Consider the following 15,931-nt stretch of genomic DNA (forward strand, 5'->3'; position numbering starts at 1 on the left):
TTCAACTTATTTAATTCCGAAAATAGATCTGGTCTTATTTGGTTCTCGTTTCCTCTGTGTTTTGCTCTCAAACTCGTTTCCCATCCGATTTGGTAATCGCATTTTCTAATAAGTACAGATCCTTAGTTGGGTTTAAACGCTAAAATTAAAGAGAAATCGAATTAATTGGTAAAGTGTTTAAAATGACCGTTCGTTAAATGATGATGTAAGATTTATTACTAACGGTTTAATTCATTTGAGGTTATGATCGCTTTAAATTATTAGTGATTTATTGCACTTTGGAATCAAAATAATGTTTTCATGAATGACATTGTGAAATATCTCTTCAAATTTCTTATGGTCTTTAGAAATAATTGGAAATACCCACAATTTTCGATGTTTTCTGGAAATCCATGATCATAAAATGCTTGAACACCAATTTGAAATCTTTTAGAAATACTTAGAAATATTCAAAAAAATTTTGAATGTTCATTGGTATTCATTGGTATTCATTGGTTCAATGGTATGTATTGGCTGACGATGTCTTATGCGTTGGGGACTTTAACATAGATATGCTCAAATCTGACACGGCAGCTGTTTCTGAATTAATTAATACTCTGGAGGTGTTTGGACTGCAGCGGCTAATTAAAGAGCCAACACGAGTCACCCCGAAAACTGCCACTTTGCTTGATGTTATTCTGTTCTCTAACGATGAATTAGTGTCTGATAGTGGGGTGTTGGATAATGATCTGTCGGATCATTCTCTGGTCTTTGTTGAGCTACATACACCACAGGAGAGGGTCGTACCCCTTTTCAAGACATATCGGAACTTCGTTGGTTTTAGCGAGTTAATGTTTTATGAGCACTTACAATCATTGCCCTGGCGAATTCTATACGAGATACAGACTATAGATGAAAAAATTAGATTTCTAACTGAAAATATACTAGTGCTATTGGATCTGCACGCGCCGCTAAAGAAAGCTCGAATTACTAAGCCAGGGGCCCCCTGGATATCTGCTGAACTAAGAGCAGCAATGCAAAATCGAGATAAACTGCTTCAATCTTTTAAGCGCTCACGAGACCCCGCGCATTGGCAGCTATATAAAACGGCGCGTAACTTGGTTACAAATATTACACGAAATTAATTAAGTCCAAACATAGATCGCTTCCTAACCACTTTCAAGATGCTTCTATTATTAACGATTTCTTTATTGATTCGCTTCCCAGCACTAATACCACCGTTGATAATAATATGTATTCCAACTTAAATGAACGTGTTGTAATCCCTCTCAGATTTTCTACAGTATTTGAAAGCGATGTTCTGAAGATTTTGAAATCAATTAAATCTAATGCAATTGGTACCGATGGAGTATCGGTTAAAACATTAGAATACTGTATGCCATCTCTACTGCCTTATGTCACACATCTTGTTAATTTTTGTATTCAAAATAGTGTATTTCCTTCTTTGTGGAAAGTAGCAGTCGTGCGCGCGATTCCAAAAGTTGCTAATCCGATCCTCGTTTCTGACCTTCGTCCAATAAGTATACTAACGGTAATGTCAAAAATCATGGAAAAAATTATTAATGTTCAACTGCAGCATCACCTGGAAATTAATAACATCCTTCCTTCGGTTCAGTCTGGATTTAGACATGGTCACAGTTGTACGACTGCTTTAACGTGTGTAATCGATGACATAATGGGTGCAACAGATAGAGGGTACATGACTATACTCGTTCTATTGGATTACACGAAGGCATTTGATACAGTAAATCACAACCTCTTACTAACTATTTTAAAGCACTATGGGCTGGAAGATTCAGCAGTTCCATTCTTTGAGAATTTCTTGAGTGGTCGTCAACAATACGTGCAGCTGTCTAACCATCAATCTAATGTACGCCTTTTTGGGTCGGGTGTGGCGCAGGGTTCTGTGCTCTCCCCAACCCTGATCTCAATTTACACAGCACCTTTAAGTAATATTTTTAAGTACTGCAAAGTTCATTTTTACGCAGACGATACTCAGGTGTATATATCATATAAACCTCAAGAACAACAACATTATCTGAATTTATTGAATATAGAATTGTCGGATCTGGTGTCTGCCGCCAACCATCACAGTTTAGTAATCAATCCGAATAAATCAAAAGTTATGATATTTGGCCGAAAAATGGATATTTTGCGTTATGGTGGAGATGTCAGGGTAACGGTCAACGGATCAACGCTCCCCATTGTATCTGAAGCACGTAATTTAGATCCAATTTCTCACTGTCAACACTAAGACTCTACTTTGTAATGCGCTGATTTTATCAAAATTTAATTTTGGAGATGTGGTGTATGGGCCGTCTTTACTTAGGGTCGATGAGCAGCGCATACAGAGGGTTCAGAACGCCTGTCTGCGATTTATTTTCGGGATTAGGAAGTATGACAGAATTTCACATAAGTTGACAGAGGTAAAATGGCTTAATATGGTCCGTAGGAGGCAGCTGCATTGTTGTGTGTTTTATTACAACATAATTCAGAGAGAAAAGCCTCAATATTTATGCCAAAAAATTCATTATCGCACTGACATTCATAACTTGAATTTGAGATTCAGGGGGGCTCTGTCACCTCCTAACCACAATACGGAATTATTTAAACGGAGCTTCAGTTATCAGATTGTAAAGATGTACAATGATTTACCCACTGAAACGAAACTGCTTGCAAGCGTCTCCTCATTTAAAAAGCGAGTGTTTGGTTGCTTACTTGATCAACAGACGGCCATCCTAACTATTTAAATGTAAGGCGAAGGTGGCATTTATTAAGTATTAGTTTTCTCTTTTTTTACATTTTTTTTTCCGTTTCTGTCTGTACTGGCAGAGGTATTTCTTTAATTATTTTCTTTATATATCTAGTTTGTTCGCTTGTTGCTGAACGTTTTGGAATTTTTTGAATATTATTATAATGGAATTGCACTGAACTTCGCCATTTCGTACTATTATAATTTACTAGTGAATTTAGTATTTTATTTTATTTTATTTTTTTTGTTTTGTATAGAATATTTAATTTGTTAATTTGATGTTGGTACGAATAAAGACATTATTATTATTATTATTATTTTGGCTTGGTGACGTTCATCTATCTGGCGTATCACCATCATGAAGACTACAAAAGTTACACGAACTAACAAGCCTTGTTGTAACTCTGCAGAAGGATCTGGAAATCCTTAGAGCTGAATGTCCTTCTGCCGCCTCCATAGTCATATGTTGAAAACATAGTTCAAGAGATTTCGGACCGGGAAAAACGTAAGAGTAATCTAGTAGCATTCAACAAAGCAGTATTAGATGGATAAATGAGATACTTCACTATTTGAAAATCCAGACACCTGATTTTACTGTAAAACGATTGGGTAAGCGCCCATTGAAAATCTCTTTTTCCTCCTCTGATGTAGTTCACAATGCTCTTAAGAACATTAAGTCAGTATTAAAATCTGATAAGTTCAAAGCTAACAACAGACAAAACACCGCTGCAAAATTCTTTCTACAAAATTGACCTAGAATTGTGTCATCTTGCAATGATCGAAGTATCCAACGGGGAAATTAATAGGATCCAACAGGAAGACTCACACACTTCGTTTATTTTATCAAAATGTGCAAGGACTACGAACAAAAACTCACCAATAATACACAGCTACAAATTCTACCGATTTCGATATAAATTTGCTTACCGAAACATGGCTATCTCCGGACATCACCAACTCTGAGTTGCTGCCTACTACATTTAATGTAATTAGAAATTATCGTAATCACCGTCTTGTGGATAGAAGAGTGGGCGGTGGCGTTCTTATTGCTCCGCTAATTGATGTAATTGTTGGTAAATGTGTCTATTTCTCGATCAGCATATTTATTATTACGCTATACATACCTCCTGATGTTCTGCTGGATGATTTGGAACTGTTTCTTGATTCACTTAGTATCAGACGATATTGGTCGTGTTGTCTGGTCTAATATATTCATGTGCTCGGATATTAATATTGCTGTGGAAAAATTTTACTATAACATCTATAACGTTATTGAAAAACATGTACCCAAATACTGCTTATCTCCGTCGAAATTTCCTCTATGGTTTACTGGAAGCACTAAACGTATATTGAATATAAAGGAGCACTACTTTAATAAGTGGAGGAGATCTAAACAACTATCATATTACGATGAATATGTTAGGTTGCGTCGTTTATCCAAGGATGCAATAGATTCTGATTATCAGGCTTATCTCGTGAATTGTATATCCCATAAATTTCTGGCGTTATGTGAATCAGAAACATTTTAATTCTGTTGGCTCTGAGATCTCTGATCCCCTGGAAGTAGTGTAAGCCTTCTCTGTCTTGTTTTCTGGAGCCTTCAATCCTGGACTTACAACTATTAATAACTGTAACTTGGATAAACTGTCCTGGATGCTTCTACATTACTCCATTTTCTGTCGAGGAGGTAGAAATCTGTATGAAACGATTAAAGAAAGCTGGCGACGACGGGCTCCCAACTTTTATTATTAAACATTGTGCACCCTTCCTCAGCAGACTTTTAACCTTTATATATAAATTATGCTTAAAAACCAAAACTTTTCCTGCAGTATGGAAAAAAACTCGGATAACGCCGAGTGAAAATTACCGACCTATTAGCATTTTGAACAATTGCTCAAAAGTCTTCGAGATACTGTGTTCGCCCATATATATCTGATCATCAGCGCAGTTAATCAGTGAGCACATGGATAAACGGCAACAAGTTGATATAATTTACACAGATTTTACAAGATCATGCAATACTTCTTTCTAAACTCTGCAGTCTTGGATTTACCAATGATTTCGTGAATTTAATTCCACAATATCTGGGTTCCAACCTGGGTCCTGCTTTCTTACGCCGATGACTTAACGATATCCGCTCGTGTAACATCCCCTGAAGACTGTGTTATCTTACAGCGCAATCTGAACATTATCAGTTCCTGGTTAGTACAGAATGGAATTGATTTAATATAGCAAAATGCGTTGTCGTATCTTACACAAGGTGTAATAACCCAATAACGTTTAATTATTGTGATTGTGTGGTACAATTCAAAGACCATGTTAATGCTATAGTAAAGTCAGCCTCTGGTGCATTGAGTTTCATCATCAGAAAATGTAAAAAAATTAACAACGTAGCCGCATTAACAGTACTTTTCTATGCGTTTGTTCGTACAAAATTAGAATATGGTTCTCTGGTTTGGTATCTTTGTTGTACTTCTTACCAGCTCATGCTCGAGATAACCATGTGTAACACAGCAAAATTTGCTGTGCTAGCACACTGATACTAGCGCACCTAAGTGAGTTAGCGCCATGTATCAACTCACTTGCGCCATAACACAAATTGCTGGATGCATCACATCTATCTATCGCCGGTCAACTGCGCCGGTACCGCTTGCTGTCTCGTTCCAAGTTCTAGCAAATGAAGGTTTTATACGTGATTAAGGCATTTAATTTTCACTTACATACATATTTGTAAATCGTCAAGCCACACTGGCGCGCTATACTACACCAACGGTAGCGCAATTGAGTTGACTCATTTTAAAATTGGGTATCAGCGCACGTAACACACTGTACTGAGTTAACTCAATTGCGCCGCACAGCGCAGTGTTACACATCTCTAGATCGAGAGAGTGCAGAAGAAGTTCTTAAATACTTACAGTGTTGACTACGTTATTGGAAGAATTTAACTTTTCATCTTTGAGCAATCGTAGAGAAGATGCTAGTAGAAAATTTTGTGCACTTCTTGCTCGAATTGGATTCATTATACTCAAACCTGGTATCAGAAGTAGCAACACATACCAAGTGCCGATTGCTAGGACCAAGGTTCTGATGCGGTCGCCTCTGACACATATGGCACGGAACGCAAATAATGAAGTTACCACTTAAAGTATTGTGAGCAGCAAACTATGTACTAGGATTCACAATGATTTGCTATTCTTGAACAAACCTTTACACCCAAGCACGAAAAATAACCTCCCAAGTATCATCATCATCAAGACCACAAGAAGGTCCTTCAAAACTTCTTCTTGGCTTTTGTAAGTAAACCAAGTCGTCGAGGTTTCTTCAGTTCAAAGTTTCTTTTTTGGTGCCAACTTGATAATCTTCATTGATAATCATATTTCTTTCTGAGTGGACCTGTTTTATATGAAATAATTATAATGGGAATTTATTGAAATTAGAAAGGATCATGGATGTTGAATTCACCGTAAATGTTCTACCGGGATCACGAAGGTTAATAATCCTGTTTTAATTGATGTAAAGATATAACCGTTCTGGGAATTAAACTCTAGTTGTCAGTGGGTGATGGTAAAAGTAATAAATCTAGGTTGTTGTATCAAAGAGATGAATGTAAAAAGATTCTATCGAAAAAGGAAGTTCTTTAGTTTTTTCATAAGGAAAATTTCTTAGTTCCGCATTTAAAGTCTTCGTCCAGCGGCACGGAAGTTGGTAGAACAAGAGCAGCAATTAGCCACAATCGTGGAACATCGCGCGGAACGCGAGTGTCAGCTGTTTTGCGAATTCCAAGTACACCGTACTGTTAATCGCAAGAACAACAACAATCTGCCACGGATAGAAAAGCGGAAACAGGCGCGCCTCCCGAGAGAAATTCTGACCGTGCGCTGAGAGCTAAGTGCTCATGCGCACCATGTTCAGTCGAGGCTGCCCAAGAGTTGTTTTCTCATTCATTCATAAAGACCCTCGTCCTTCTCATTCAGCGGTCGGCTGAGTTGACTCGCGGACGTACCTGTTGGAACCAGATTCCATCGTGACCACAACGCCGGTTTTCAGTTAGAATGCCAAAAGAACCAGAATTCCAGCGCGTTTCTCGCTGACAGTGACGGTGCCGTGTTGAGTTTTGCAAAACAGACGGTGGCACATAGTTTAACTACAATGGAACTTGCTGGTTTCTATGGAATCGCCACCGTATTTATTTTCTTCTTGCAAGGTCAGTACATGTTTCAACCTGCAAACTTCTTATCAATTATTAACTACCAAAAGCTTCTTTATGTAATTAATAATTCACACCTTAATTAAAATCTCACGTTATATTCATTACAAAAAAAATGATTGCATAAAATCAGTATGATGAAGAAACGAATGAAATCGTCATAAAAATTTGTACACGTATTTTAAATTCTGTGAAAGAGTTTTATATTCTCAGTTATATCACGTTTGTTTAAGAAGTGTCATCAAAAATTATTATATTCTTCAATTAGCTAATCTTTTGTTGGCAGAAGATATCTTTGGGTTCAAAGAATAATCGTCATCGATTTGTGGTAAACAACATCTTCCAAGAAATACATCTTCGACGTGGATCCATCAAATGACTCATTTGATGATATTCACTCGAACTAATGGTTAAATTTTAATTTAAAGAATTCCTTTCTATAATTCACGCTCGCCGCTTCCGGACAATGAAGTACGTTTACCTGGGCGACCGTTAAACGAAAAAACGATGATTTAGATCTATGAAAAGAGGTCGGTAATTACTACAAATTGTTTCCACGAACAGTTTCGTACAAATAAGAAAAAGAAATCTAGTTTATGTTAGTTTACGTTAGCGGCATTGTTGTCACCTAGATAAAATTTAAATTTTAAATGAATTCAGCGAAAAATATAGCTCCGGCATATTTTAAGGTAGGTGTGTAACTCTTAGTCTACAATGTATCCCTTGGAATGTGACCTTAATATTCGTTATTTAGGGGCACTAAAAGTATACGAGACGAAGCATCTTCTTTTTTTACTTTATATAAATAGGATGGTGAAGCCGACGTCGGGTAAAAGAAAATAAATTAACCACACCTTCCCGGGCAAACTGGTATTGAGCAGGACATCTGCGTATCGTATATTTAGACGCAGAGATGCGCAAGCAATTGGCAGATCGTTTCTTCTAAAGAAACACAGAAAGAAGACACCGGTGGAAATGACCACTTCCAGTTTTCTTAATGAGCTCATCTCCAACAGGAAGCGCGGGTTGCATCATTAAAATTCTTTCCTGTCGTTGAATTTTTATCTAATTCTAATTAGATCACAAATTATCGTCATAAATTTTCAATTATATATACATATTTATAATACGATTTTGATAATTATGTTAATTTCTTCCGCGTAACCAAGCGAGCAAAACAATAATTAACACACCTGGGGGGTTTTTGGGAAACCCCATATTAAACAATTTTAACACATTTACGCTCTAAAAGCACTGTCATATTGTCATAGTGGCGTTCACATTAATATGATTTAAATTAATCACATTGCGGATAAATATAGTATGTTGAATGTACAAAGATTCGCCGTTATAAAGTCGACGGTGCTATAATTAGAAAATGAGCGTGAAAAAAATCGAGATAATTGACCAATTTGAATAGAGCAACAGTTAGCGCGCGAGCTAATTGCGTAGTTTTCCGACGTGCCGCCTTCACCTTCGATTCCACGCGCTGCTGGAGGCGGCATCACCCTTAATTTCCGCACCATACCTTGACGGATTCTTGATCGGATGTTTGCTTTTCTTAATTTAACTTCTACCTGTCTCATAAATTTTGCAACAATAATCTTAACAATACGATATTTTCTTATTAAAAATATAGGAATATTAAAAAATGCGTATTAGAAATGCGAGTAATTATTTCAAGCAGCTTATAATACATAGTTGCGGAAAAAGCAGCGATGCGTTGTCTCTAATCGTATTATTCCATGCTTTAATTTTGCTTTACTTTGTAGTCTCGCAGATGCGTCTCTCGACTGTTGCGTATGGGCTTCTTTTTTTCTTGTTGTCCTCAACAATGGGTAACATGATATCGCGTGTGTAATCGTATACCGGGTGTCGAATCTCGAGGAAGGAACAGGATTTTGTTCCGTAACAACGAGAAACCCTCACTTTACCGTCTTAAAAAGAATTTAGAAATTAAAAAATTAATAATTTTCAAAAATTGTGCCAAGGAAAGTTGTTCCAAAAATTGATAATTTTAAAAAATGGTGCCTATAAAGGTTGTTCCTTGTTTAATTCTAAACAAGTTTTATTTGAAAAATATTTGAATACAAACAATAATTAGGAAAATAATCTTAAATTTTGTTTTTATACTGTTCACAGGGAAATGCAAAAATTGATAATTTTAAAAAATGGTGCCTACAAAGGTTGTTCCTTGTGTAATTCTAAACAAGTTTTATTTGAAAAATATTTTTATACAAACAATAATTAGGAAAATAATCTTGAATTAAGTTTCTATACTGTTCACAGGGAAATGCAAAAATTGATAATTTTAAAAAATGGTGCCTACAAACGTTGTTCCTTGTTTAATTCTAAACAAGTTTTATTTGAAAAATATTTTGATACAAACAATAATTAGGAAAATAATCTTGAATTAAGTTTCTATACTGTTAACAGGGAAATTAAAAAATTGATAATTTTAAAAAATGGTGCCTACAAAGGTTGTTCCTTGTTTAATTCTAAACAAGTTTTATTTGAAAAATATTTTTATACAAACAATAACTAGGAAAATAATCTTGAATTAAGTTTCTATACTGTTCACAGGGAAATGCAAAAATTGATAATTTTAAAAAATGGTGCCTACAAAGGTTGTTCCTTGTTTAATTCTAAACAAGTTTTATTTGAAAAATATTTTGATACAAACAATAATTAGGAAAATAATCTTGAATTAAGTTTCTATACTGTTCACAGGGAAATGCAAAAATTGATAATTTTAAAAAATGGTGCCTACAAAGGTTGTTCCTTGTGTAATTCTAAACAAGTTTTATTTGAAAAATATTTTGATACAAACAAAAATTAGGAAAATAATCTTAAATTTCATTTTTATACTGTTCGCAGGGAAATGCAAAAATTGATAATTTTAAAAAATGGTGCCTACAAAGGTTGTTTCTTGTTTAATTCTAAACAAGTTTTATTTGAAAAATATTTTAGTACAAACAATAATTAGGAAAATAATCTTAAATTTCATTTTTATACTATTCACAGGGAAATGCAAAAATTGATAATTTTAAAAAATGGTGCCTACAAAGGTTGTTCGTTGTTTAATTCTTAACAAGTTTTATTTGAAAAATATTTTGATACAAACAATAATTAGGAAAATAATCTTAAATTTTGTTTTTATACTGTTCACAGGGAAATGCAAAAATTGATAATTTTAAAAAATGGTGCCTACAAAGGTTGTTCCTTGTTTAATTCTAAACAAGTTTTATTTGAAAAATATTTTGATAGAAACAATAATTAGGAAAATAATCTTGAATTAAGTTTCTATACTGTTCACAGGAAATTAAAAAATTGATAATTTTTAAAAATGGTGCCTACAAAGGTTGTTCCTTGTTTAATTCTAAACAAGTTTTATTTGAAAAATATTTTGATACAAACAATAATTAGGAAAATAATCTTGAATTAAGTTTCTATACTGTTAACAGGGAAATTAAAAAATTGATAATTTTTAAAAATGGTGCCTACAAAGGTTGTTCCTTGTTTAATTCTAAACAAGTTTTATTTGAAAAATATTTTGATACAAACAATAATTAGGAAAATAATCTTGAATTAAGTTTCTATACTGTTCACAGGGAAATTAAAAAATTGATAATTTTAAAAAATGGTGCCTACAAAGGTTGTTCCTTGTTTAATTCTAAACAAGTTTTATTTGAAAAATATTTTGATACAAACAATAATTAGGAAAATAATCTTGAATTAAGTTTCTATACTGTTAACAGGGAAATTAGAAAATTGATAATTTTAAAAAATGGTGCCTACAAAGGTTGTTCCTTGTTTAATTCTAAACAAGTTTTATTTGAAAAATTTTTTGATAGAAACAATAATTAGGAAAATAATCTTAAATTTCATTTTTATACTGTTCGCAGGGATATGCAAAAATTGATAATTTTAAAAAATGGTGCCTACAAAGGTTGTTCCTTGTTTAATTCTAAACAAGTTTTATTTGAAAAATATTTTGATACAAACAATAATTAGGAAAATAATCTTGAATTAAGTTTCTATACTGTTCACAGGGAAATTAAAAAATTGATAATTTTTAAAAATGGTGCCTACAAAGGTTGTTCCTTGTTTAATTCTAAACAAGTTTTATTTGAAAAATATTTTAATAGAAACAATAATTAGGAAAATAATCTTAAATTTCATTTTTATACAGTTCGCAGGGAAATGCAAAAATTGATAATTTTAAAAAATGGTGCCTACAAAGGTTGTTCCTTGTTTAATTCTAAACAAGTTTTATTTGAAAAATATTTTAATACAAACAATAATTAGGAAAATAATCTTGAATTAAGTTTCTATACTGTTCACAGGGAAATGCAAAAATTGATAATTTTAAAAAATGGTGCCTACAAAGGTTGTTCCTTGTTTAATTCTAAACAAGTTTTATTTGAAAAATATTTTAATACCAACAATAATTAAGAAAATAATCTTAAATTTCATTTTTATACTGTTCGCAGGGAAATGCAAAAATTGATAATTTTAAAAAATGGTGCCTACAAAGGTTGTTCCTTGTTTAATTCTTAACACGTTTTATTTATAAAATATTTTGATACAAACAATAATTAGCAAAATGAATAACAAGTAAAACTATATATATTTGTAATAAATATATCAAACATAGCTTTTATGTGTTTCTTAGATGTGATTTATTGTTATAAAGAAAAAAAAAAGTTTGCGGACGAGTCTTTCGTAGGCGTCTTTATTGTTGTATCATCTCGGTAGGATAGGGATAGGCGTCTTGGAATGCCTTGAAGCAAAAGGAATTTTCATCCCACACGTTCCGATTCTATAAACAGGCGATCGAAAATCGAAAATCCATCCGCGGAATGCGAACAATTACCGATCTGGAGATCGTAAGAACGCTAGTATTTGCGTAGCGACAACTCGCTTGCCACCTGTAGAGGCACCTGGAAACCTCAATACTATACTATATTCCTTTCTTTTGCTGCGACCATTGTATCACGACTACCGGAATACTGAAGCAGGTAGAACCGGAGTGAAACTTAAGAGAAAGAGAGAGAATGAGGGAACTAATCACCTCGCATTCCTCTTGATCGTCAAAATGCGACGAAGATTGAAAAAAATTGTTCAAAAATGTACGTAAAGAAACGATGCGGTATGAATCTCGAGAGTTAAGAAAAAAACTCTAGTTTGCGCATTATGCAAAGTAGCCGTTTCCTTTTTAACTATTTAATGGCCGCTGTTCGGTCCTCTTCTTCTTATTTTCGGTTCTTTCCAGTACGGCTTGAGAGCAATTTAGTCTCTCTCGCCAGACGGCCGGTATACATAAGAAAATCCCGGCGAGGGTCTTGGTTTTGTTTTACGACAGGTGCATTCGACTGCAATACGCTTTTTTTATATTTAATTATACATTCCATCTCAACCGCGGTGGATCTTGTATCCACGGATGCTGTTTGGATCAACCTCAAAATCATCCTCGATAAAAAACTAATTTTTTTTTAACTTCATGGAATCCAATTTCATTCTGAAAATAATTTTAAGTAAGTTATGCTTAACAAAGTGATAAAAATAAATACATATTCAACATTTACCTTTAAAGGTTATTATTTCTTGTACTTCACTTTCTAATATGAACCATGGCAGTACCTACATATAGTGTGGGAAAATGCTGGTAATAAATATATATTGCGCATCGGTGAGTATATTAATAATAACGAAGTTTCACTTATTGGTTCAGAAAGGTTATGATGTACTTTTGAAGTCAAGGTCATCTTGTACAATTAAGAGCAGTAGTTCGATGCACACACGTGTGCAACGCGTGCTATAATGGCAGGCCGGCAATTTGGGGATAAACGGCCCGCCGTGAGGCACAAATAACTTAAACGGCACGATCTCCTAAATTATGATAATTTACGCTGTTTCGGTAGACTGCGGTGCCGTGGCGTGTTGGCTGATAATTTTCAATTTGCGTAGACTTCTGCTTCTTCGAAATTTTATTTTATGCCGAAGAAAAAGAAAAAAATTTCGAGTTTTACTTATCAAAAATTCAAGTGCCAGGTAAACCGTACGCGACATTGTAAATATTTGACAGTCGTTCTCAACCGGATGTAGCCCATTGTATTCCTCGTTTAAAAGAGATTGTAATCCTCTTATTCTGTGCCCTCTTTGGAAATTCCACAGTTATCTATGTACGTTGAAACCCACACCTAAACTAAAATATGTTTATTTTATTTGTTTCAGGAATTTGTATAGAAGCGGTATGCTTTTTTCCTCCAGAATACGTAGGAGAATTCGTAATGCAAAAAAGTGTGAATACAGGAAACGCAGTAGAATATAGTACAATAAATATATCGTTTACCGGAACGCCATTATGGGGTTCTTGTACCCGACGATACGATAATAATTTCATCTTCACAACCAGGTGCGTAAAAAACTTTGAAATTTTTTTAAACGTTACGGTTTTAACATTCATAATCTGCGTATACAATCGCTCTACGTCTAAACAGACCGAGTCGTTGGTAAACGCGAACAACAGCAAGCAACGGTTCTTTGTACGCGGATGAACCTTCCCGTTCATTTTTTTTAAATAATAATTATAAAATTTTTCAGCACCGACGATTATTTATGCAACAACTGTCTTAATCTCAGTCTCAAATCCAGAAATGTTCTTCAAGTGCGCGCATCGAATTTATCGAAATGTTACGTTAAAGAGGAAGACGCCATTGAGTCGTGTCCAAAAGATGATGCCACTAAATCAGATGGAGTCGTAGAAATTATTTTATTTAGTAAGTTTAAGGTGTTAAAGTTTATTTAGTATGAAAATAAAAATTTTTAGAAACTCAAAATCAATATGGACCAACTCAAAAAGAATTTTGTCCGATCGATGATAAGTATTCGGTGAAGTATCATTTTCCCAACATTAATTCTACTAACAGATGCATGACGGACAACGCAATCGTCAATATGTGTCCATCGGCGTCTGAAATGAGTCTTAGCTTCGATAACTGCCCGGAAGGATACGGTAGTTTGTTTTAATCATCGTCGCGTCCGCTTTTTATTGCATTACTATTTGGTTTGTAGGTTTTAAACTAAGCTGCATCGGTCAGTGGATTGGACAAAATGGGCAACACTATCTTGCTTTAGAAGATAGCCGACAACAACCAACTTACAGATGTGCAGTACGTATTAAATTTATTATTATATATATATTATTATATTATATTTATTATTGTTAGTTATTTGAAAAAAATGAAAAGACTGGAATAGTAAAGTTAGCATTAAGTAGAGATAGTACGTGCGATGGTGGTTTAGAAACTGCATCGAGAGGTCACGAGACGATGGAGCTGACGCCATCGCCGCAGGAGGACTCGCCATGGGTAGCGGAAACGGAGAATGAAGTGTGCAGGTAAAGATAATAAAGCCGGACGCCTAAAAACTGATCTGGTTTCATTTCCTGGCGTTGACAGGTTTCCCGAGTGGCTGCAAGGCCAATGGGAGCATGTCACTGTAGACCGGAACACCTTCGTCTATAGGGATCAAGCCAACTTTGTCAAATATGATTTACGATGTCTTGCAGCGGAAGCGAACAATAGATATTTTGTTCATATTCGGGCCCAATGGTAAAAAAATTTGTTTTAAAAAAATTTGTAATTATTTAATTTTGATTTTAGTGGAAACGAAAAAAGTTATAGTTGTTTGTGGGTGCAACAACGTGATGATAACGTATTCGAATTTTTATTCGGTTTGAAGGCAAGTATACGTAGGGATGAAGTTTTATGCGATGAGAGCAATTTTGGACAGGACGGATGGATAACTCAAGGACGTAAGTTAAATTAAAACGTTATGTAACCTGCTTCGAGTCGTGAGAATTCATCGAGTTTTTAGTTTTTATCATTCATGCGCATTGTTCCTCGTGCGAAAATCTCCGTTAACCTCGATTACCTCTCTCTAGGAAAGCAGCCCATCAACACTTTACGGTGTCCCATATCTGGAATTTTCAACGGGGTCATTCCGGAAAGCGGATCGTTTTGCGGGTCGCTTTCTTCGGATTGCAAAACGCCGGATTTGATGTATTATAAAGTTTACGATTGCAAAACGTCGCAAATGTACGAAGAAAGAGAATATCGTTGTCTCGGACATTGGAGGGAAAACGATCAATTATATACTTACACAAAACGACATGATAGTGTCGCGGTTGGGACGTTTGAATGTTTTGTGGGTTCTATAGTCACTGATGATGAAGATTATATCATTATAAGAGAAGCCGGCGTTCATTGTGAAAGAAAAATGGAGGGGGTTCTTGGAATGAAGCTCACGAAACAAAAACAATTAACGAAAACTTGTGTGGAACCTGAATTCGAGACTACAATCTTTGATGACGCAACATTAAGACCTGTACATCCAAAAATCAAACATTCAACAATGAGGCCTTCAACAAAACCAAACAGTAATCCAATCAATCATTAAAATATTTTTATGAATTAATTTTTAATTAATTTCAGCGGATAAACCGACTCATATTTCACCATCAGGCTCCTCATCAGGATCGAAAACAAACGTATTATTAAGTTTAGCCCTTTCAATTGTGATTATAATTTATTGATCCCGTTTCGAAATTTTAAATTCCTATTTATATTTGCATCTTGCCATTTTATTTATGAACGTCCAAATTCATGTGTGATCTCATCATATCAAGCAGACAGCAAAAATGATCCATCAGTACTTAACTTGCTCGCTGATATGGTTCCTACACTTCCCCAATTCTAAGAAGGTTTGACGATTTGTACATAATCAAACGAAACGAACATTCAAAATGAATTCGTTTACCTTGAACCGTCTTAGAAACCGACTTTTTATACCTTTTTATTACTATTATTAGATTACTTTAGACTGTTTCTTATATTATTTATTTGTTACTTGTATTAAATAAATTATACCTTACGAAAATCTTTTGTTTTATTTATTTTTGGTGTTGT

General features: G+C 34.5%; 1 protein-coding gene across 1 annotated transcript; it reads left to right on the forward strand.

Moving 5' to 3' along the window:
* The first annotated feature begins 6,700 nt into the window (after nucleotides 1-6,700).
* On the forward strand, nucleotides 6,701-15,902 carry LOC111425658 (uncharacterized). The gene is made up of 10 exons (XM_023059821.2): nucleotides 6,701-6,956; nucleotides 13,197-13,377; nucleotides 13,566-13,741; nucleotides 13,792-13,977; nucleotides 14,037-14,134; nucleotides 14,192-14,361; nucleotides 14,423-14,575; nucleotides 14,627-14,778; nucleotides 14,908-15,402; nucleotides 15,458-15,902. The coding sequence occupies exons 1-10, from the start codon at nucleotides 6,902-6,904 to the stop codon at nucleotides 15,556-15,558; spliced, it is 1,767 nt and encodes a 588-aa protein (XP_022915589.2). The 5' UTR covers nucleotides 6,701-6,901; the 3' UTR covers nucleotides 15,559-15,902.
* The last annotated feature ends 29 nt before the right edge of the window (nucleotides 15,903-15,931 follow it).

Source organism: Onthophagus taurus, chromosome 8, assembly GCF_036711975.1.
Source record: "Onthophagus taurus isolate NC chromosome 8, IU_Otau_3.0, whole genome shotgun sequence".
NCBI lineage: Eukaryota > Metazoa > Arthropoda > Insecta > Coleoptera > Scarabaeidae > Onthophagus > Onthophagus taurus.

Bases quoted from the DNA above. Each gene is read 5' to 3' on its own strand.
- LOC111425658 (XM_023059821.2), top strand. From the start codon at position 6,902: ATGGAACTTGCTGGTTTCTATGGAATCGCCACCGTATTTATTTTCTTC. The intron at 6,957-13,196 runs GTCAGTACATGT...TATTTGTTTCAG, and splicing joins ATTTATTTTCTTCTTGCAAG to GAATTTGTATAGAAGCGGTA. The intron at 14,362-14,422 runs GTAAAGATAATA...TGGCGTTGACAG, and splicing joins ACGGAGAATGAAGTGTGCAG to GTTTCCCGAGTGGCTGCAAG.